This window comes from Ascaphus truei, unplaced genomic scaffold, assembly GCF_040206685.1.
Source record: "Ascaphus truei isolate aAscTru1 unplaced genomic scaffold, aAscTru1.hap1 HAP1_SCAFFOLD_415, whole genome shotgun sequence".
NCBI lineage: Eukaryota > Metazoa > Chordata > Amphibia > Anura > Ascaphidae > Ascaphus > Ascaphus truei.
In genome coordinates this window covers 50341-73443 of record NW_027456746.1, presented here as the reverse complement: position 1 = coordinate 73443, position 23103 = coordinate 50341, and the positions used below count along the sequence as shown (strand labels likewise).

Below are 23103 nucleotides of genomic sequence, written 5' to 3'. Positions count from 1 at the left end.
CTGCGTCCGGTCTCCAGGCCCCTAGTTAGAATTGGTGGTGCATGTGGTAGCCTGGTCCTGTGCCCGGCTGTGGTGGAATTTCTGACCTAGTGACCTCTCCTTCCTCTCTCACAGGCTGCAAAGGAGTGACTGACCAGTCCCTACTGTTCCTGCGACGCGCCTCCAACCTGTCACTCATCGACCTGCGCGGCTGCAAACAGGTGTCGCGGGGCGCGTGCGAGGGCTTCATCTCCGACCTGTCTGTGAGCACGTTGTACTGTCTGTCTGAGGACAAGCTCATACAGAGGATCAGCTAGAGTGGGGGGCTGCCCCGTGGTGAGGCGGGGGTGGGGGGGGAGGACGCACACGATCAATCACTCCCCTTCTCTCTCCTGCACATCGGATACAAACCAGGAGCAATAATTGGCATGGCAGAGCCGGCCCGCGTGCTGCCTGCGGGGAGGGCGGGGCGGTGACCCGGTGCCAGGCTGAATCTGAAACGGGTATTTAACCAGCCACGCCTGGCACTCCCACAGCACCCAGCACCCAGCACCCAGCACCCAGCACCCAGCACCCAGCACCTCAACTTCTGGGGGGAGAAGGAACTTCTGCCCTTTCTGGAAGGGGGAAGGGAGGGTTAAGCACTTTTCCGGTAGCCCTGGGGAGGAGGGCGACTCCAGAACTGAAACATCTCCCCCTCTAGGACCGGATCCCCCCTTCTAGGACCGGATCTCCCCCTCTAGGACCGAATCTCCCCCTCTAGGACCGAATCTCCCCCTCTAGGACCGAATCTCCCCCTCTAGGACCGGATCTCCCCCTCTAGGACCGGATCTCCCCCTCTAGGACTGGATCTCCCCCTCTAGGACTGGATCTCCCCCTCTAGGACTGGATCTCCACTCTTACAGAGCAACGAACACTTTGTGTTCTTCTTTTGGGTTTTGTCTCCTCGGGAGGAGGAGGAGGGGACAGGCGGCTGTGTTTCTCGGAGGAGGGGGGGGACAGGCGGCGCTGTGTGTCTCCTCGGAGGGAGGAGGAGGGGACAGGCGGCTGTGTTTCTCGGAGGAGGGGGGGACAGGCGGCGCAGTGTGTCTCCTCGGAGGGGGGGAGGAGGAAGTGACAGGCGGCGCTGTGTGTCTCCTCGGAGGGGGGGAGGAGGAAGTGACAGGCGGCGCAGTGTGTCTCCTCGGAGGGGGGAAGGTGGAAGTGACAGGCGGCGCTGTGTGTCTCCTCGGAGGGGGGAAGGTGGAAGTGACAGGCGGCGCAGTGTGTCTCCTCGGAGGGGGGAGGAGGAAGTGACAGGCGGCGCTGTGTGTCTCCTCGGAGGGGGGGAGGAGGAAGTGACAGGCGGCGCTGTGTGTCTCCTCGGAGGGGGGGAGGAGGAAGTGACAGGCGGCGCTGTGTGTCTCCTCGGAGGAGGGAAGGTGGAAGTGACAGGCGGCGCAGTGTGTCTCCTCGGAGGGGGGAAGGTGGAAGTGACAGGCGGCGCAGTGTGTCTCCTCGGAGGGGGGAGGAGGAAGTGACAGGCGGCGCAGTGTGTCTCCTCGGAGGGGGGAAGGTGGAAGTGACAGGCGGCTGTGTGGTTTTTTTGTTTTTGTAAAATCCCCTGTATATTTTTTCTCTGCGTAGCATTAAAATCGGCGTGTGTGCTCAGATAACGTTATTTTTCAGGGTGGGTGATTGAGGGGGGCGAGTGTGAGGGGGGGGGGGGGGGGGCTGCTTCATGATGAATGGTGAGATATATATATATTATTTTTTTGTTTAACTTAATTGGGTTGTTGGTTGTGCGCCCCCCTCTGTCCCTCTGGAGCGCACACGCATTAATTCCGCACGTGTAAACACGCAAGGCCTGCGCGCACGGAAGGCGGAGCGCGTGTTGCGCGGGAATAGATTGTATATTGGATAATATTTTTCTCTGTGGGGGGCGGGGGCCTCGCTTTCCCTGTATTTCTTTTGCAATAAAAAAAAAAAAGTTTACGATAAACTGTGTCTGTGTGTCTGTGTGTCTGTGTGTCTGTGTGTCTGTGTGTCTGTGTGTGTCTGTGTGTCTGTGTGTCTGTGTGTCTGTGTGTCTGTGTGTCTGTGTGTCTGTGTGTCGCACGCTATGCGGGCAGGACTGGGCGCAGGTGTGTCGCACGCTATGCGGGCAGAGGTATGGTACGCAGGACTGGGCAATGGGCCTAATACCCCCTATAACCCCTCCCTGTAACCCCTATAACCCCTCCCTGTAACCCCTATAATCCTCCCATTGCTGCAAATTATAGACAGACTGACACAAGGAATTGCTCTTATCAACAAATCTCATCTCGATTCGCCATTTCTAGGCCGACGGCTCTTCCCTTACAGGCGCTAACTGAATTCCTCTGCGCAAAAGGGATTATCAGCACTCTTCAGCCATCACTGTGGTGGAACGCCGCGCTCCGGGGGAGAGCCAGGCCGGGATTCAGGGATTCCTGGATTTGGTAACGTTGACGTCTTTGGACAATAACATCCTTATTGCCGGAGATTTCAGTCTCTGGTTAGAGAAAATAGACTCCTGGTAAAGCCTTTCTCCGAGCCGTAAGTATAGACCGTTAGTTCTGGGTCCTCCCACCGCGCCGGTCACGCTCTGGACCAAGTATTTACCTCCGGTATAGCCTCGCCGCTGAAGGAAGTCCGTAGCCGGGATTGGTCGGACCATGCCCTGTCTGAATGTATCCTGCTCGTGTCCAATGATGAGAAGACGATTGTGGGGCTAAGGGATATTTTCTGCAATCTTGTGGTGGTTCGACGTATCGCTATCCAATATGTAAATGTTGGAGATTTCCGCTGCCTGGGAGACGGTAAGGGGACAAACTCCCCAAAACATGTACACTTAATGGAAAAACACCCCAGCGCAGAACATCAAGAAATACTACACCCCTAAATGTTTTACATGGTACTGAGGGTCCCAAAATAAAGAGGCAGTTGTTTAAAGTATAAAAAATTTTTTTTTAATTCATTTAACACGATAAAACAAATAATGACCAATACCAAACTATACGTTTAGTATACATAAAACCCTGCTCAAGCTTGAACCATAAACCCTAGTTATATTCAACACATAATAACACATACATAACAGGGTTTTAGGTATACTAAACGTATAGTTTGCTATTTGTCATTATTTGTTTTATCGTGTTAAATTAATTAAAAATAAAATTATACTTTAAACAGCTGCCTCTTTATTTTGGGAACCTCCGTACCACTTAACAACTTAAAACATTTAGGGGTGTAGTATTTCTTGGATGTTCTGCGCTTGGGTGTTTTTCCATCATGTCTGATAATACCTCCAAACCAAAACCAACTCAACGCACCAACGTGCTAGAGGGAAAAAGGATATGCACCCTAGTATTTTTTCTAAACATTTTAAAAAGCCTTACATGTTCCCCCTCTCCACAATACTTACACTCTCGCGTTGGCGTTCAATATCGCAGCTAATGCTGCTCTTTATTGCACCAAGAAAGCTGCCATCCCACAAACATACCGGTAACCCCTCGTTCTCACGTGTTAGGAACCCAGAGAAGCGATGGGCTTTAAAGCTAAATGCCGCTCTAACCTTACGGATCTTTGACATATAAGGAAAAACTATTTCAAAGGCATTATAGAGGCCAAAAAAACATTATTTGATCACAGATTGAATAGTTCCCGCAAATTGTTTAAAGTTGTTGACTCTTTGCTTGAGCCGCCGGTTTAAACCAGACCGCGCCCTGCAGATGTCCCACACGCCCTGCAGATGTCCCACCCCCGTACTTTCCCACCGGCTTTCTCCAAGTCTTACATTGGAGTCAAATCTCCAGCTGCAGGACTGTCATCTCATGAACCTGATCTTCTCACCGCGGCACGAAGACGGGCAGAGCGCCGTCCAATCTACCACTACGGACAAGCGCCTTACCACCATCCGAGGGGTCAAACCACCCAGCTGGGCAGGGGACCCCCGGCCTGCCTATTAAAGGAAGCCGTGTTAGATCTGGGCCATTTAATAATGTTATAAATTGCAAACCTCTCCATGGCTTCAGACTTTTTCCCAACCTCACTAAGGGAAGCATTTATTTCACCTCTCTTACAGAACCCTCCCTCCACCCTCTGCACACTGAGCTCTACCGACCAGTTTCTAGTAGTTTTATTTTTTTAAAGCCAAAATCATTGGAAAAACTAGCTCTAAAAAGTCAGTGAAACACCTAAACAGATTGAATCTGTTGCATTTGCACCAATCTGGATTCTGAAAACATGACCGCACCGAGACACCCCCGATTAGGTGTCACTTCCTGCTCAGCCCTGAGACGCACCCGATAGGCGTCACTGACTTTCTGCTCAACACCGGAGAGAAAGGGGGCGCCGCTGCGCTGATCCTTCTCGACCTGAGCGCGGCTCACCTGTCTCCCCTACAATCTGTCCTAAACGCTGCTGCCAGAATCACTCTACTCTTTCCTAGATCTGTCTCAGCATCTCCCCTCCTGAAATCCCTCTCCTGGCTTCCGATCAAATCCCACATCTCACACTCCATTCTCCTCCTCACTTTTAAAGCTTTACACTCTTCTGCCCCTCCTTACATCTCATCCCTAATTTCTCGCTATGCACCATCCAGACTCGTGCGTTCTGCTCAAGGATGTCTTCTTTCTACCCCCTTTGTATCTAAAGCCCTCTCCCGCCTTGAACCTTTCTCACTGACTGCCACGCACCTTCCCCTTGATACCTGACTATCACCCTCTCTATCCACCTTTATGACCCACCTTAACGAAGCATATGAGTAGCACTGTGGCTAATACTATACACCAGGGTTTCCCAAACTTCTTTTTCGTGACCCACTAAAAAATTTATCGCCTATAGGGCCTGCACAGACACCCACAGCCACTGATACACACGCATCCACTGACACACACTGATACACACACACACAGCCACTGATACACACACACGCAGCCACTGACACACACACGCAGCCACTGACACACGCAGCTACTGCTACACACAGACACAGACACACACAGACACACACAGACACACACACAGACACACACACACAGACACTGATACACAGACACTGATACACAGACACTGATACACAGACACTGATACACAGACACAGACACAGACACAGACACAGACACAGACACAGACACAGACACAGACACAGACACAGACACAGACACAGACACAGACACAGACACAGACACAGACACAGACACAGACACAGACACAGACACAGACACAGACACAGACACACAGACACAGACACACAGACACAGACACAGACACAGACACAGACACACAGACACAGACACACAGACACAGACACAGACACAGACACAGACACAGACACAGACACAGACACAGACACAGACACAGACACAGACACAGACACACACACAGACACACACACAGACACACACACAGACACACACACAGACACACACAGACACAGACACAGACAGACACACACAGACACACACAGACACAGACACAGACACACACAGACACAGACACACACAGACACAGACACAGACACAGACACAGACACAGACACACACACACTCGCTCTCCCCTATACGCACACAGACACAAACAGTGAATTACAGGCAACGATGGATGTGAGTGACTGGAGGGGGGGGGGCAGGGACACGGGTGGGAGAGGGGGGCCAGGGACACTTGGGTGGGAGGGGGGGGGCAGGGACACTTGGGTGGGAGCGGGGGGGCAGGGACACTTGGGTGGGAGTGGGGGGGGGCAGGGACACTTGGGTGGGAGTGGGGGGGGCAGGGACACTTGGGTGGGAGTGGGGGGGGGCAGGGACACTTGGGTGGGAGGGGGGGGGCAGGAACACTTGGGTGTGAGGGGGGCGGGCCAGGGACACTTGGGTGGGAGGGGGGCGGGCCAGGGACACTTGGGTGGGAGGGGGGCGGGCCAGGGACACTTGGGTGGGAGGCATTGACTGGGTGGAGTGACTTACCTTGCCGCCGGACGCTTTCCCCTGCTGCCCCCGATATCCCCTGCTGCCTGTGACGGGAGGTGGGCTTGGGGGCACGGGAGGTGAGCTCGGGAGGGGGTGCCACGGGAGGTGAGCTCGGTAAGCTGGCCGCGGGGGGAAGCGGGCCGCAGAGGAGTTGGTACTTCCTCCTCCGTCCCACGTTGGGAGCGGGGGGGAGGAAAGGAGCGGGCCCGGCGCAAGCGAGCGAGACCGCGGGGGGTATCGCCGCCATTTTTTTAAACTTGAGCGGGGGGGACGAGAGACACTGCGCGGCCAGCCTCACTGCGACCCGGCAATTTTGGTGCCGTGGCCCGGTGCCGGGTCGCGACCCACCATTTGGGAAACGCTGCTATACACGATACATAAAGCTTGGCCCCCTGCAGACGCACTTACCAGAACTCCCTCCTACGGTCTCTGTACGTTCCCCTACCTACCAATTAGATTAATAATCTGTAACAAGACCAGTAGCGGACACTCAGTCCCCCTAATGGATGGATGTGACATTAAAAACATGTTTATTTACATAATCTTATTCAAATAAATACTAAATGTAAAACCACAATGCAGAATTAATCCCTCAACAGAGGAGCAATGATTGGACTAAAACACAATCTCATTAGAGAGATAACAAATGACACAGATTAAACACAGACAATAATTCCCTGGCGCAATATCAGATAATAAACCTGACGAATCGGAGTAGTCCCATGAATCAAAAGATGGTATAAAGAAGATCCACAGTCCACAATGTCCCGTTCTTTTACACAGAATGCTGGTCTGAAAATACAAATTTGGGTGGAGCTTGTTGAACGTGCTGCAACGTGCAGACCCTGTGGAAGGAAAGGAGGTTGATTGACGGGGAACGTCATCGGAGGAGGGACTAGGCGCTCCGAGTCGCGGCCACGAAGAGGGGACCCACGCCGGCTCCAGCCTCCCCCTGCAATCCCTCGACATCCTCCCATGTGAAGCGGACGGCACGTTGTAGGACACGCATAGGGCATTCTCGCATGTGAAGCGGACGGCACGTTGTAGGACACGCATAGGGCATTCTCGCATGTGAAGCGGACGGCACGTTGTAGGACACGCATAGGGCATTCTCGCATGTGAAGCGGACGGCACGTTGTAGGACACGCATAGGGCATTCTCGCATGTGAAGCGGACGGCACGTTGTAGGACACGCATAGGGCATTCTCGCATGTGAAGCGGACGGCACGTTGTAGGACACGCATAGGGCATCCTCCCATGTGAAGCGGACGGCACGTTGTAGGACACGCATAGGGCATTCTCGCATGTGAAGCGGACGGCACGTTGTAGGACACGCATAGGGCATTCTCGCATGTGAAGCGGACGGCACGTTGTAGGACACGCATAGGGCATTCTCGCATGTGAAGCGGACGGCACGTTGTAGGACACGCATAGGGCATTCTCGCATGTGAAGCGGACGGCACGTTGTAGGACACGCATAGGGCATTCTCGCATGTGAAGCGGACGGCACGTTGTAGGACACGCATAGGGCATTCTCGCATGTGAAGCGGACGGCACGTTGTAGGACACGCATAGGGCATTCTCCCATGTGAAGCGGACGGCACGTTGTAGGACACGCATAGGGCATTCTCGCATGTGAAGCGGACGGCACGTTGTAGGACACGCATAGGGCATTCTCGCATGTGAAGCGGACGGCACGTTGTAGGACACGCATAGGGCATTCTCCCATGTGAAGCGGACGGCACGTTGTAGGACACGCATAGGGCATTCTCGCATGTGAGTGCATGTTTTTATGCTTGTCATTTTTTAACAATAAATGTTATAGTGCTACACTATTGGTGCCCCTTTCTGTTCCCAATCGGTATGGTGATGCTGATGCTGGAAGTGTAAAGCGTGATACCAGCAGCAGGAATCAGTCGGAGCCAATCGTGGGGGGACTTAGAGAAACCTTTTGAGGCCCATTCTTATCTATTTTTAAGTAAGTAGATAGCAACGGTGGGGTCTTGGATTACTGACCATAGGGTACTGCGCAATGGTTGTTTCATTTGTATTTTCAGACCAGCATTCTGTGTAAAAGAACGGGACATTGTGGACTGTGGATCTTCTTTATACCATCTTTTGATTCATGGGACTACTCCGATTCGTCAGGTTTATTATCTGATATTGCGCCAGGGAATTATTGTCTGTGTTTTATCTGTGTCATTTGTTATCTCTCTGTGTATGGTATACAGCCCTTGTGGATAGGGTTGTTATATTCCCAAGGCAGCCATTCCCCAAACCTGCCACAACAGGCTGTGAGGAATTCACATTAGGTTTTTCCTTATAAGGGACACTTTAAATATTCATTTTATTCTTGTAAAGCACCTGGTTATTTTAGTTAATATTTAGGTATAGTTTTATAGGTTTGAGCGCTGATCACATGCTTTTAGTTTAAATTTTCCTCACAATCTCATTAGGTTTGATACACAACAAAAAAAGTCTAATGCCCTAGAAAAGATCCCGATGCACTATTGGGACACATTGAGACGCTCTGTATTATCAGTACTCCATATAGGTTAGGTATCATAACTTTTTGGAGCTAACTATATATTTATATCCGCTTTATCGTGTACACTGTATGGAACGTGATTCTGGCACTGAATTACACCCAAGTTGTTTCTATCCCTAAGAGGTTATACCAGTTTACCTAAGGCGGAGTCCAGGGTCAGCGCTTAGGCGCTGACGCTTGTCAGTGAGCCCCTGCAGCCGCAATGAGAGCGGCTTTAGCAGGGGCTGGCGCACGCTTCCGCAGGCGTGCAGAGGCGTAGCTGTTAAAAAAAATTTCGTTTGAGCTCTCACGGGAGCGCAGGGCCGGTCACGTAAGCGGTTCACCCAATGAGGGGGAACCAGCTCCGTGACGTCACTGGCCCGCCCCCCGAACGGCGCGGGAACTAAGGCCAGGGAAAGCACCCTCTATCCCTCAGCGCGCCTCCGCTATCCCTCAGCGCGCCTCCGCTATCCCTCAGCGCGCCTCCGCTATCCCTCAGCGCGCCTCCGTTATCCCTCAGCGCGCCTCCGTTATCCCTCAGCGCGCCTCCGCTATCCCTCAGCGCGCCTCCGCTATCCCTCAGCGCGCCTCCGCTATCCCTCAGCGCGCCTCCGCTATCCCTCAGCGCGCCTCCGCTATCCCTCAGCGCGCCTCCGCTATCCCTCAGCGCGCCTCCGCTATCCCTCAGCGCGCCTCCGCACGGCTGGAGTCACCATGGACTCGGCCTAAAGGCACGGACCCCGAGTAACCTTTCACAGTTACCTGCTATGGGTCAGTATCCTGAACTATCCCCTATAGCGAGTTCACCTTTATTAAAGACCGTTCCTCTTTATATGGTCCCTCTTTGTTATATACATCACTTGCTCCGATTTGCAGTATATGTGTACTGATATTAATATAGGATAATACACACAGAAATACCGCTCAACACAATAAATCACTAGTGTCCACAAAACTGTCAATGTATAGTATAGATAATACTAGACAGGGGTACTAAAGGTTGAAGTAATATTGTACCAACAGAGAAAGCAACCTTGTAAAAAGCACACGGACACACCAAACAAGTGTAAACAAGGATTTTATTAAAGTGAATAAAAACAAGGGATAAGATTAAAAGAGGAGGGGGACTCACATCTACCAAGTATATGTACCTTGAGGCAAGGGTCTAACCATGGAGCCAAATCTGACACCCAAAAAACACAAGGCGCTCTATAGAAGCAAACATGTGAAACCTGTAACCACACTGCAAATTAGTACATCCACAGATAGGTAATCACCACACAATCTAGGTGAGTAGTTGCAGTAAGTGGAGGCATGAATAGCACAGATAGCAGTATTGTATATACGTCACCACTAGAAATATGGGTGTCACAGGCAAGAGGTTGGCCAAAGCCTCATGTCAGGAAAAGAGGTAGGGCCCCCCCCTCAACAGACTCCCACTCCAACGCGTTTCGACTTGAAACTGTCTTCTTCGGGGAGTGGTGAGGGGAGAAATGAGCTAGCATTTATAGGTATGGTTAGTGAGGAGAATTGGCGCCAAATTAAAATGTAATACACAGCAGCTGTGGTAAATGGGAGTATTCTCCTTAAGACACAGCGTCCTGATATTAATATATCTCTGATACAGCGGCAGCCTCACTGATGGGACACCACACTCTGTGTAACGTCATGTACACCGACGGCAGGACTTAGGGGTTATTCCCTGTATACAGCGGCAGCCTCACTGATGGGACACCACACTCTGTGTAACGTCATGTACACCGACGGCAGGACTTAGGGGTTATTCCCTGTATACAGCGGGGCTGGGTTCAGTGTTTATACGTATCCGTGTTTCTAACCATTATGAGTGGATACTTGTGTGGGGGTAACCAGGCTCAATAATAAAGGTTACCCCATATCTGTGTTTTGGGGACCTAGAGTGTCAGCTCTTGGGCCCGGGCATTGTGTATGCATTACTGTGACTGTGTGCAAAATATGTGACAATTGCCATGTTTTGTGTTTGACCTTTTCCAGAGGTGCTGGGACCGGGAGATGTTCAGGAGAAAGTCTTTACAGATTGGGGCTAGGTATCGGGGTTCCCAAGTTATGAGTTACCCCAGAAATGTATCTGGGAATCAAGAGAGATTCTCGGATACAAAGAAGCCCAGCGCTCTGGTCAGACCCGTCCTGAAAACGTTCTTGCAACTCACCACTAGGACGTCCTGCTTCAGCATAACCAGGGCGTCTCACCACCAGGACGTCCTGCTTCAGCACAGAGCAGGAAAAGGTCAAATGAGGCACTTGGAATTTTTTCACTCTCTCTGCCCAACAGACTTGGTACATTGTAATAAAAGGAGTGCAGAAAAGTTTAGGTTATTGAAACCAGCATGTTTTATATGTATGAGTTATGGTAACAATGTTTTCTAAATTAGGGGAAAAGATTAAAACCGCAGACATTTCACCAACCCCATCAAAGCAGAAAGCTAACTTTAGTTAGGAGCATCCTAGAAAGATGAAATTTGGTGTGGGCATTACTGAGGTACGAAACACATAAAGGGGTTATTTCTGAGCATTAACGTTCACCCCAAGTATTAAATGAATGCCCCCTGTAATTTTGGTATCTTAAAGTTATAAGAGTAAGGAAATTAACATTATAGACATGCGCGATTCTCCTTCCTTCAGTCCAGAACAGGAGGTGACACGTGGGGTGTGTAATCCGGGGCTTTGAAATGCAGGGCAGAATATCTCGGGGAGTAAGCATGCATCATTTAGACTTCTGAGCCCCCCTGCTGATTCGGTCCCCCTGTGTCTGGGACTGACCGGATAAGGTGTTAAGTGGGAAGGGGAGAGTTGAACAGTTTGTCCTGACAGATGTCCAGGGAAGTAGGCTTGGCTAGGTATGCTAAGCGGCTGAAGCGTGAAGTTGGCACATGCACGCAGCATACATTGAAGCTTCTGTCAGGCTAGCTGAAGTAATGGCAGAGCGTGCCCATAGGTGAGATTACTAATTCCCACGGTTGCGCAGCATAAGGATAGGCTTTGTGTGTCTATAAAGATGTGTGCAGCCAATCAGAGATCAGTTCCATCTAAGGCTGCTTCCTTACAGGGGCAGACCGCGTGGACGCGTCCGCACGCTGAGCGATCAGACTGCCTAAAGGCAGTGATCGCATCTATACAGCGTGCGTGCGGAAGCCAAAACTGATTTCTCGCGCAATAGGGCGGTCACGTGAGCGGTTCGCCCAATGAGGACAAACCAGCTCTGTGATGTCACTGGCCCGCCCATAGGCGCCCCCCCCCCCCCGCACGGCTGCAGTGTCTATGGACGCAGCCTAAGAGTTCCATCATGTAACAGATTCAATTCCATCTTGTAAGAAGTTCCATCAGATTCGTCGGAGATACAGCGTGCGGGGCAAAGGTCATAACATGGTAACTAAGGAGTGCACCCCGCCTCAAAAGTGCGTTACAACTAAGGATCGGAGAACGAATCCTGCAAGGACAAAACGAAAAGTTTCCTTTTGGCAGAGAAACGGGGGTTGCCGCCAGCGCCCGTAGCTAAGGACTATTTACACGGCTCTTTTTGCGCATCCACCCCACGCTGGGAATTGATGCCTAGAGACTTGATTTCTGAGGATTTTGTTCCGTGGACATTTTATTTCGTTTTGCCCCATCCCAGTAAGTGTTTATTTGTGTTATTTTGTCATTCAATCTGTGTGTGTTCTTTATGTGAAAAAATACAATTTATTTTATTTCATGCTTTATTCAATCAAAGGATCCAGATGGTAAAGTGTTTATAAGCTGGGTCTCCCGGGACAGTACTAATACACTGAATCTCCCATCCAGATCCCGTATTCTCACAGGGTTTGTACCCTCTAATCCCTGTATAATTAGATAGGGTATTAGAATCTTATTTTGTTGGGTATCAAATCTAAGGCGATTGGACTGAAAACATAACCATTACTCCTTTATATATATATATATATATATATATATATATATATATATATATATATATATATTATTATTATTATTATTATAGGCTAACGCTGTAACATTCCGGTCATTACTGAAATCCCTGCTCTCTGATTGGTTACAATTCCGGGCACTACTGAAATCCCTGCTCTCTGATTGGTTACAATTGCAGGTATTATTCATTCAGTAATGCCCGGAATTTTTGGGAGCTTGCAAAGTGTTTATTTCTAGCCAATCAGGTTTTTCTTTGTCAGAACAGCTCTGAGACAGGGCAGGGATTGGTCAGGAGGCAGGAACAGCTCTGAGACAGGGCAGGGGATTGGTCAGGAGGCAGGAACAGCTCTGAGACAGGGCAGGGGATTGGTCAGGAGGCAGGAACAGCTCTGAGACAGGGCAGGGGATTGGTCAGGAGGTTGGAACAGCTCTGAGACAGGGCAGGGGATTGGTCAGGAGGCAGGAACAGCTCTGAGACAGGGCAGGGGATTGGTCAGGAGGTTGGAACAGCTCTGAGACAGGGCAGGGGATTGGTCAGGAGGCAGGAACAGCTCAGACAGGGCAGGGGATTGGTCAGGAGGCAGGAACAGCTCTGAGAGAGGGCAGGGGATTGGTCAGGAGGCAGGAACCAGGCAGTGACTCCACCCCCTCCCTCCATGCACAGAGCCGTTGAGGAGGGGGAGAGTGTGTTTGTAGCTGCAAAGTAATAAGCAGCAGAGTTTGGATGTAGCTACAGACTGTGTAGCAGCAGTTTGTGTTGGTGTGTGTGTGTGTGTGTGTGTGTGTGTATGTATGCACACAGAGGGGGCGGCAGTGTGTGGATATAGATAGCTGCAGTGCGTGTGTGTGTGTGTGTACACAGAGGGGGCGGCAGTGTGGATATAGATAGCTGCAGTGTGTGTGTGTGTGTGTGTGTGTGTGTGTGTGTGTGTATGCACACAGAGGGGGCGGCAGTGTGTGGATATAGATAGCTGCAGTGTGTGTGTGTGTGTGTGTGTGTGTGTGTGTGTGTGTGTGTGTGTGTGTGTACACAGAGGGGGCGGCAGTGTGGATATAGATAGCTGCAGTGTGTGTGTGTTTGTGTGTGTGTGTGTGTACACAGAGGGGCGGCAGTGTGTGGATATAGATAGCTGCAGTGTGTGTGTGTGTGTGCGCGATCACAGAGGGGGCGGCAGTGTGTGGATATAGATAGCTGCAGTGTGTGTGTGTGTGTGTGTGTGTGTGTGTGTGTGTGTACACAGAGGGGCGGCAGTGTGTGGATATAGATAGCTGCAGTGTGTGTGTGTGTGTGTGTGTGCACAGAGGGGCGGCAGTGTGTGGATATAGATAGCTGCAGTGTGTGTGTGTGTGTACACAGAGGGGCGGCAGTGTGTGGATATAGATAGCTGCAGTGTGTGTGTGTGTGTACACAGAGGGTGGATCATATAGAGTGCGCAGGGCGCCGGCGCTCGTGGTGCAGGAGGGTGCGCAGCGCGATCACATGGATGTGCCTCTGAGGCTGTCTATAGAGCGCGCAGGGCGCCGGCGCTCGCGGTGCAGGAGGGTGTGCGTGGCGCGGTCACATGGATGTGCCTCTATGAGGCTGTCTATAGAGCCCGCAGGGCGCCCGCGGTGCAGGAGGGCGCGCGGCGCGGTCACATGGATGTGCCTCTGTGAGGCTGTCTATAGCGCACACAGGGCGCCGGCGCTCACGGTGCAGGAGGGAACAGAAATATCTGTTTTCACGCGTGACGGCCAAGCGGCGCCAGGTCACGTGAACGGGTCGCCCAATGAGGGCGAACCAGCTCCATGATGTCACAGCCACGCCCCCCGACCCGGCTCCCCGTCTCCTCTGCACGCAGGACACAGATCTCTCCTGCGCACGCAGGGCACAGATCTCTCCTGCGCACGCAGGGCACAGATCTCTCCTGCGCACGCAGGGCACAGATCTCTCCTGCGCACGCAGGGCACAGATCTCTCCTGCGCACGCAGGACACAGATCTCTCCTGCGCACGCAGGACACAGATCTCTCCTGCGCACGCAGGGCACAGATCTCTCCTGCGCACGCAGGGCACAGATCTCTCCTGCGCACGCAGGGCACAGATCTCTCCTGCGCACGCAGGGCACAGATCTCTCCTGCGCACGCAGGGCACAGATCTCTCCTGCGCACGCAGGGCACAGATCTCTCCTGCGCACGCAGGGCACAGATCTCTCCTGCGCACGCAGGGCACAGATCTCTCCTGCGCACGCAGGGCACAGATCTCTCCTGCGCACGCAGGGCACAGATCTCTCCTGCGCACGCAGGGCACAGATCTCTCCTGCGCACGCAGGGCACAGATCTCTCCTGCGCACGCAGGGCACAGATCTCTCCTGCGCACGCAGGACACAGATCTCTCCTGCGCACGCAGGACACAGATCTCTCCTGCGCACGCAGGACACAGATCTCTCCTGCGCACGCAGGACACAGATCTCTCCTGCGCACGCAGGACACAGATCTCTCCTGCTGCAGGCGGCGGGGAGAAGCTGAGTAAGCGCCTGCACCCTCTCCAGCGTTCACCATGGCCGCAGCCTGAGCAGGGGCTGCCCTCTTTCCTTGTATTCTACCAGTTAGAGTGTAAGCTCCTCGGAGCAGGGACTCCTTTTCCTAAATGTTACTTTTATGTCTGAAGCGCTTCTTCCCATTATGTGTTATTTGTATTATTTGTTATATATATATATATATATATCTACTATATATTTCTGAAAGCACTGTATGTCTGCGTCCCTAGCGGCAATCTCATTGGTCCCTTGGCCTGCCCGCCCCCGCACACCTCTCATTGGCCTGAGGCAGAGTGACGTGCAAAAAAAAACCACACACACACACACACACACACACACACCACCCCCCCTCACACACACACACACACCCTCACACACACACACCCCCTCACACACACACACTCACTCTCCCCCGTCAGTTGGACCGCAGCTCACCTTCCACACACACCCCCCCCTCCTCTCCCGGTGCCCCTCACTCTCTCCCCCCACCTCACCCAAATCCCCACGCTCCGCAACATCCCCAGCCGCACCATCACCCTCACCGTGCGCCGCGGCCCTCCTGCTCAGCAGCAAACTCCAGGCTCCTCCCCCCTCGCGGCGCGGCCCGGGCCTCCTGCTCTCCCCCTCACGTGCGCCGCTACCGGAGAGGGGAAGCGCGGCGCGGGACTCCCCCTCACGTGCGCCGCTACCGGACGGAGGGGAAGCGCGGCGCGGGTCTCCTGCTACTCTTGCCCCCCCCCCCAGCTTCCCGAACTCACCTCCTGCCCCAGCCAGATGCCACGGGGTCAAGGTAAGTCACCCACCATCTCCCACCCATGCACTGTCACCCAGTCACCCACCCAGTCACCCACACACCCACCCAGTCACTTTCACCCAGTCACCCACCCACTCACTCAGTCACCCACTCACTCAGTCACCCACCCACTCAGTCACCTACCCACCCACTCAGTCACCCACCCACCCACTCAGTCACCCACCCAGTCACTGTCACCCACCCACTCACTCAGTCACCCACCCACCCACTCAGTCACCCACCCACTCACTCAGTCACCCACCCACTCAGTAAACCACCCACCCACCCACTCACTTAGTCACCCAAAAACTCACTTAGTCACCCACCCACCCAGTCACCCACCCACCCACTCAGTAACCCACCCACCCACTCACTTAGTCACCCACCCACTCACTCAGTCACCCACCCACTCACTCAGTCACCCACCCACTCAGTAAACCACCCACCCACTCACTTAGTCACCCAAAAACTCACTTAGTCAAAGTCACCCACCCAGTCACCCACCCAGTCACCCACCCACCCAGTCAGGTTCACCCACCCACCCAGTCACCCACCCAGTCACCCACCCACCCAGTCACTCACCCACCCAGTCACCCACCCACCCACCCAAGTCAGTCACCTACCCAGTCACCCACCCACCCAGTCACCCACCCACCCAGTCAGTCACCCACCCACCCACCCACCCAGTCACCCACCCAGTCAGTCACCCACCCACCCACCCACCCACCCACCCACCCAGTCACTTTCACCCAGTCACCCACCCACTAAGTCAACTCAGTCACCCACCCACTCACCCACCCTCTCAGTCACCCACCCACTCAGTCACCCACCCAATCACTCAGTCAACCAACCAGTCACTCAGTCACCCACCCAGTCACTCAGTCTCCCACTCACCCACCCAGTCAGTCACCCACTCACCCTCCCAGTCAGTCACCCACTCACCCACCCAGTCAGTCACCCACTCACCCACCCAGTCAGTCACCCACCCACCCAGTCAGTCACCCACTCACCCACCCAGTCAGTCACCCACTCAGTCAGTCACCCACTCACCCACCCAGTCAGTCTCCCACTCACCCACCCAGTCAGTCTCCCACTCACCCACCCAGTCAGTCTCCCACTCACCCACCCAGTCAGTCTCCCACTCACCCACCCAGTCAGTCTCCCACTCACCCACCCAGTCAGTCTCCCACTCACCCACCCAGTCAGTCTCCCACCCAGTCAGTCTTCCACCCAGTCAGTCTCCCACTCACCCACCCTCTCAGTCACCCACTCACTCAGTCACCCACCCAATCACTCAGTCAACCAACCAGTCACTCAGTCACCCACCCAGTCACTCAGTCACCCACCCATTCAGTCACCCATTCAGTCACTCACCCAGTCACCCACCCATTCAGTCAGTCAGTCAGTCACCCACTCACCCACCCAGTCACCCACCCAGTCACCCACTCACCCACCCAGTCAGTCACCCACTCACCCACCCAGTCAGTCACCCACTCACCCACCCAGTCAGTCACCCACTCAGTCAGTCACCCACTCACCCAGTCAGTCCCCCACTCACCCACCCAGTCAGTCTCCCACTCACCCACCCATTCTGTTTCCCACTCACCCACCCATTCAGTTTCCCACTCACCCACCCATTCAGTTTCCCACTCACCCACCCAGTCAGTCACCCACCCACCCACCCAACCCAGTCACCCACCCAACCCAGTCACCCACCCACCCAGTCACCCACCCAGTCAGTCACCCACCCAGTCAGTCACCCACCCACCCACCCACCCAGTCACTTTCACCCAGTCACCCACCCACTAAGTCACCCACCCACCCAACTCAGTCAACTCAGTCACCCACCCACTCACCCACCCTCTCAGTCACCCACCCACTCAGTCACCCACCCAATCACTCAGTCAACCAACCAGTCACTCAGTCACCCACCCAGTCACTCAGTCACCCACCCATTCAGTCACCCATTCAGTCACCCACCCATTCAGTCAGTCAGTCAGTCACCCACTCACCCACCCAGTCAGTCACCCACTCACCCACCCAGTCAGTCACCCACTCACCCTCCCAGTCAGTCACCCACTCACCCACCCAGTCAGTCACCCACTCACCCACCCAGTCAGTCACCCACTCAGTCAGTCTCCCACTCACCCACCCAGTCAGTCTCCCACTCACCCACCCAGTCAGTCTCCCACTCACCCACCCAGTCAGTCTCCCACTCACCCACCCAGTCAGTCTCCCACTCACCCACCCAGTCAGTCTCCCACTCACCCACCCAGTCAGTCTCCCACTCACCCACCCAGTCAGTCTCCCACTCACCCACCCAGTCAGTCTCCCACCCAGTCAGTCTTCCACCCAGTCAGTCTCCCACTCACCCACCCTCTCAGTCACCCACTCACTCAGTCACCCACCCAATCACTCAGTCAACCAACCAGTCACTCAGTCACCCACTCAGTCACTCACCCATTCAGTCAGTCAGTCAGTCACCCACTCACCCACCCACCCAGTCAGTCACCCACTCACCCACCCAGTCAGTCACCCACTCACCCACCCAGTCAGTCTCCCACTCACCCACCCAGTCAGTCTCCCACTCACCCACCCAGTCAGTCTCCCACTCACCCACCCAGTCAGTCTCCCACTCACCCACCCAGTCAGTCTCCCACTCACCCACCCAGTCAGTCTCCCACTCACCCACCCAGTCAGTCTCCAATTCACCCACCCAGTCAGTCTCCCACTCACCCACCCAGTCAGTCTCCCACTCACCCACCCAGTCAGTCTCCCACCCAGTCAGTCTTCCACCCAGTCAGTCTTCCACCCAGTCAGTCACCCACCCACTCAGTCACCCACCCAATCACTCAGTCAACCAACCAGTCACTCAGTCACCCACCCATTCAGTCACCCATTCAGTCACTCACCCAGTCACCCACCCATTCAGTCAGTCAGTCAGTAACCCACTCAGTCACCCACTCACCCACCCAGTCAGTCACCCACTCACCCACCCAGTCAGTCACCCACTCACCCACCCAGTCACCCACTCAGTCAGTCACCCACTCACCCACCCAGTCAGTCACCCACTCACCCACCCAGTCAGTCACCCACTCACCCACCCAGTCAGTCACCCACTCAGTCAGTCACCCACTCACCCACCCAGTCAGTCTCCCACTCACCCACCCAGTCAGTCTCCCACTCACCCACCCATTCAGTTTCCCACTCACCCACCCATTCAGTTTCCCACTCACCCACCCATTCAGTTTCCCACTCACCCACCCATTCAGTTTCCCACTCACCCACCCATTCAGTTTCCCACTCACCCACCCATTCAGTTTCCCACTCACCCACCCATTCAGTTTCCCACTCACCCACCCATTCAGTTTCCCACTCATCCACCCATTCAGTCTCCCACTCACCCACCCATTCAGTCTCCCACTCACCCACCCATTCAGTCTCCCACTCACCCACCCATTCAGTCTCCCACTCACCCACCCATTCAGTCTCCCACTCACCCACCCATTCAGTCTCCCACTCCCCCACCCATTCAGTCTCACACTCACCCACCCACCCATTCAGTCTCACACTCACCCACCAATTCAGTCTCACACTCACCCACCCATTCAGTTTCACACTCACCCACCCATTCAGTTTCACACTCACCCACCCAGTCTCACCCAAAACCACCCACCCAGTCACTGACCCCACCCACCCACTCACCGACCCCACCCACCCACTCACCGACCCCACCCACCCACTCACCGACCCCACCTACCCACTCACTGACCCACCCAGTCACCGACCCCAGTCACCGACCCTGAAAAAGTCACCCAGTCACCGACCCACCCACCGACCCAAAGTCACCCACCCACCCACCAACCCAGAGTCACCCAACCACCGACCCAAAGTCACCCACCCACCGACCCAAAGTCACCCACCCACCGACCCAAAGTCATCCACCCCCCGACCCAACTCACCCACCCACCGACCCAACTCACCCACCCAACCACCGACCCAAAGTCACCCACCAACCCAAAGTCACCCACCCACCGACCCAAAGTCAAACCGACCCAAAGTCACCCACCCACCCACCGACCCAAAGTCACCCACCCACCAACCCAAAGTCACCCACCCACCGACCCAAAGTCACACACCCACCGACCCAAAGTCACCCACCCACCGACCCAAAGTCACCCACCCACCGACCCAAAGTCACACACCCACCGACCCAAAGTCACCCACCCACCGACCCAAAGTCACCCACCCACCGACCCAAAGTCAAACCGACCCAAAGTCACCCACCCAGTCACCGACCCAAAGTCACCCACTCAGTCACCAACCCACCCACCCACTCAGTCAAGTGTCACCCACCCACCCACACAGTCACCCACACACTCAGTCAACTCAGTCACCCACCTAGCTGTCAAGGGGGGGGGAAGCCTAACCCTGTCGTACGCCCCCCCCAAAATTACATCCCGGGCAACGCCGGGTCTCTCAGCTAGTATATATATATATATATATAATTGTCACGTGTATTACTGCTGTGACGCGCTGTGTACATTAATGGCGCTATATAAATACAGACATACATAGGCACCACATCCCGGTGTAGCAAAGGGTTAATTTTAAGATCTTGGCCCTTATGTCTAAGGCTACCCATGGACTTACCCCTCCCCCCACCTTCAGAACTGCCTGTAACACCCCCAATCAGGGTTTCAGATCTGCCCTCGCCCCTCAGCTGACTGAGCCTCGGCTTAAGGTCTGTAGCGCTGGTGGGAGAGCGTCCCCAGGAACTGCCCCAGACGGGGGAAGAAGCCCCCTGCAGCGCTGAGGAATCGGGGAGCGTAACTTCCAGTCACAAAGGAGTTAAAAACCTTCCTTTTTAAACAAAACATGGCAAAAAGACCCCTATGTGCTGGCAGCCATCTTTCCTGCTCCCGTTTGTGTTCCCCGCCGTTTGTTGGTCTTCCTCACCGTTCCCCTAAATGTTTTCAGTAGGTCTGGGAGGGTCGTCCTCCCTAAATTCACACACGCGCATTAGTACTGAGTATCTTACACGCACACTAGTACTGAGTATCTTACACACACACTAGTACTGAGTATTTTAGTGAGTAGCACGCTAGAAAAAAAATTGAAATAAAAAATATATAATTCTTATTTCCCCATATAACCCCTCCCTATAACTCCTCCTATTGCTCCATATAACCCCTCCCTATAACTCCTCCTATTGCTCCATATAACCCCTCCCTATAACTCCTCCTATTACCCCATATACCCGCTCCCTATAACTCCTCCTATTACCCCATATACCCTCTCCCTATAACTCCTATTTCCCCATATAACCCCTCCCTATAACTCCTCCTATTACCCCATATACCCCCTCCCTATAACTCCTCCTATTACCCCATATACCCGCTCCCTATAACTCCTCCTATTACCCCATATAACCGCTCCCTATAACTCCTCCTATTACCCCATATATCCGCTCCCTATAACTCCTCCTATTACCCCATATATCTGCTCCCTATAACTCCTCCTATTACCCCATATTACCCCTCCCTATAACTCCTCCTATTACCCCATATACCCGCTCCCTATAACTCCCCCTATTACCCCATATAACCCCTCCCTATAACTCCTCCTATTACCCCATATACCCGCTCCCTATAACTCCTCCTATTACCCCATATACCCTCTCCCTATAACTCCTATTTCCCCATATAACCCCTCCCTATAACTCCTCCTATTACCCCATATACCCCCTCCCTATAACTCCTCCTATTACCCCATATAACCGCTCCCTATAACTCCTATTTCCCCATATACCCCCTCCCTATAACTCCTCCTATTACCCCATATACCCCCTCCCTATAACTCCTATTTCCCCATATAACCCCTCCCTATAACTCCTCCTATTACCCCATATACCCCCTCCCTATAACTCCTCCTATTACCCCATATAACCGCTCCCTATATCTCCTCCTATTACCCCATATAACCGCTCCCTATAACCCCTCCTATTCCCCCATATACCCCCTCCCTATAACTCCTCCTATTACCCCATATAACCGCTCCCTATAACTCCTCCTATTACCCCATATACCCCCTCCCTATAACTCCTCCTATTACCCCATATAACCCCTCCCTATAACTCCTCCTATTACCCCATATAACCGCTCCCTATAACTCCTCCTATTACCCCATATACCCGCTCCCTATAACTCCTCCTATTACCCCATATAACCCCTCCCTATAACTCCTCCTATTACCCCATATAACCGCTCCCTATAACTCCTCCTATTACCCCATATAACCCCTCCCTATAACTCCTCCTATTACCCCATATAACCGCTCCCTATAACTCCTCCTATTACCCCATATAACCTCTCCCTATAACTCCTCCAGGATGGGCTGCAGGTGAGCTCCTGCAGGGGAGCCAGGATGGCCTTAGACCCAGGGGTTGGTGGCTGTGAGTTGGAGATGGAAGTAGGAGAGGCCGCAGGCTGCAGCAGTGGTGTAGGCCTTGGTGAGGCTGAATGTGAGGTACAGGAGAGTTTGGAGAGAAAGGAAGGGGCAGAACAGAATCTGCTTAAGAAAGAGGAGAAACGAGCTTTATTGAAGAAGTATAACAGGAAGGTAGAAGAATTGGAAATGGAAAATATTAAATTAAAGAGATGTCGTGGTCGTGAGGTAGACACGCGCAAGAAGCAAATAAATCATCTGCATGTTGAATTAACCCGGTTGGAGGTTGAGATTGCTAAAATAACAGGGGTTCCAGTCAGACAGAAACGTTCCCTTTTAAAAACTATTGAAATGCTAACCCACAGTGCTGAACAGGGTGCTGAGCAAAGTGCCAAGCAGGGTGCAGAGCGGGGCGCAGAGCAAAATGCCGAACAGGGTGCAGAGCGGGGCGCAGAGCAAAATGCTGAGCAGGGTGCAGAGCAAAGTGCAGAACAAGGCGCAGATTCATATTGTGGAAACGGAAGCCAAAACCCCATTAAATGCTCACGAGAAAGGATAAGTTTGGTGACGCCTAAAAGAAGTGGGAGAGAAACTAGATACCAGAACAAGTCTGCAAAGTCTAAAGATAAAACAGAGAACTTATCCCAGGAAAATTCTGATTTAGATCCTGACAGTTTAATTCCACCAACTGCCAAGAAAACCCCAAAGGGTAAAGTTGCAAAAAAAAAGAAAGCAAAGGACCGGAAGCTAAAGGTTTCCACAGGAGAAGGTAACAGCCCTGTAATAGGGTCCAAAGACTTCAGGGAAGGGGACTCACCTCAGGGTGTATCAGACTGTGAGCAAGGATCTGTTCCAGAGCTTCCAGCATCCTAGGGGTTAATAGCAGAAGATCTGGTTAAAAGACCATTGCATGCAAAGAAAGCAGCAGACAC

At 53.2% G+C, this 23103-nt stretch overlaps 2 protein-coding genes and 1 long non-coding RNA gene across 4 annotated transcripts in view; all 3 read left to right on the top strand.

The window, feature by feature from the left end:
- KDM2A (lysine demethylase 2A) overlaps positions 1–1960 on the top strand; it is a 107302-nt gene extending 105342 nt beyond the window's left edge. For both annotated transcript variants that reach the window (XM_075583968.1, XM_075583967.1), the window contains one exon: positions 115–1960. In XM_075583968.1, coding sequence (XP_075440083.1) covers positions 115–296 — 182 coding nt within the window. In that variant the 3' untranslated portion in view covers positions 297–1960. The remainder of the gene's footprint in view (positions 1–114) is intronic.
- Positions 1961–6222: 4262 nt separating this feature from the next.
- On the top strand, positions 6223–12202 carry LOC142484006 (uncharacterized). The gene is made up of 2 exons (XR_012797528.1): positions 6223–8093; positions 10486–12202. It is a non-coding gene; the product is annotated as an uncharacterized LOC142484006 (long non-coding RNA).
- Positions 12203–12700: 498 nt separating this feature from the next.
- Positions 12701–23103, top strand: part of LOC142484005 (protein phosphatase Slingshot homolog) — a 40481-nt gene continuing 30078 nt past the window's right edge. The window contains exon 1 of the mRNA XM_075583964.1: positions 12701–13117. The gene's annotated coding sequence lies outside the window, so the exon portion shown is untranslated. The remainder of the gene's footprint in view (positions 13118–23103) is intronic.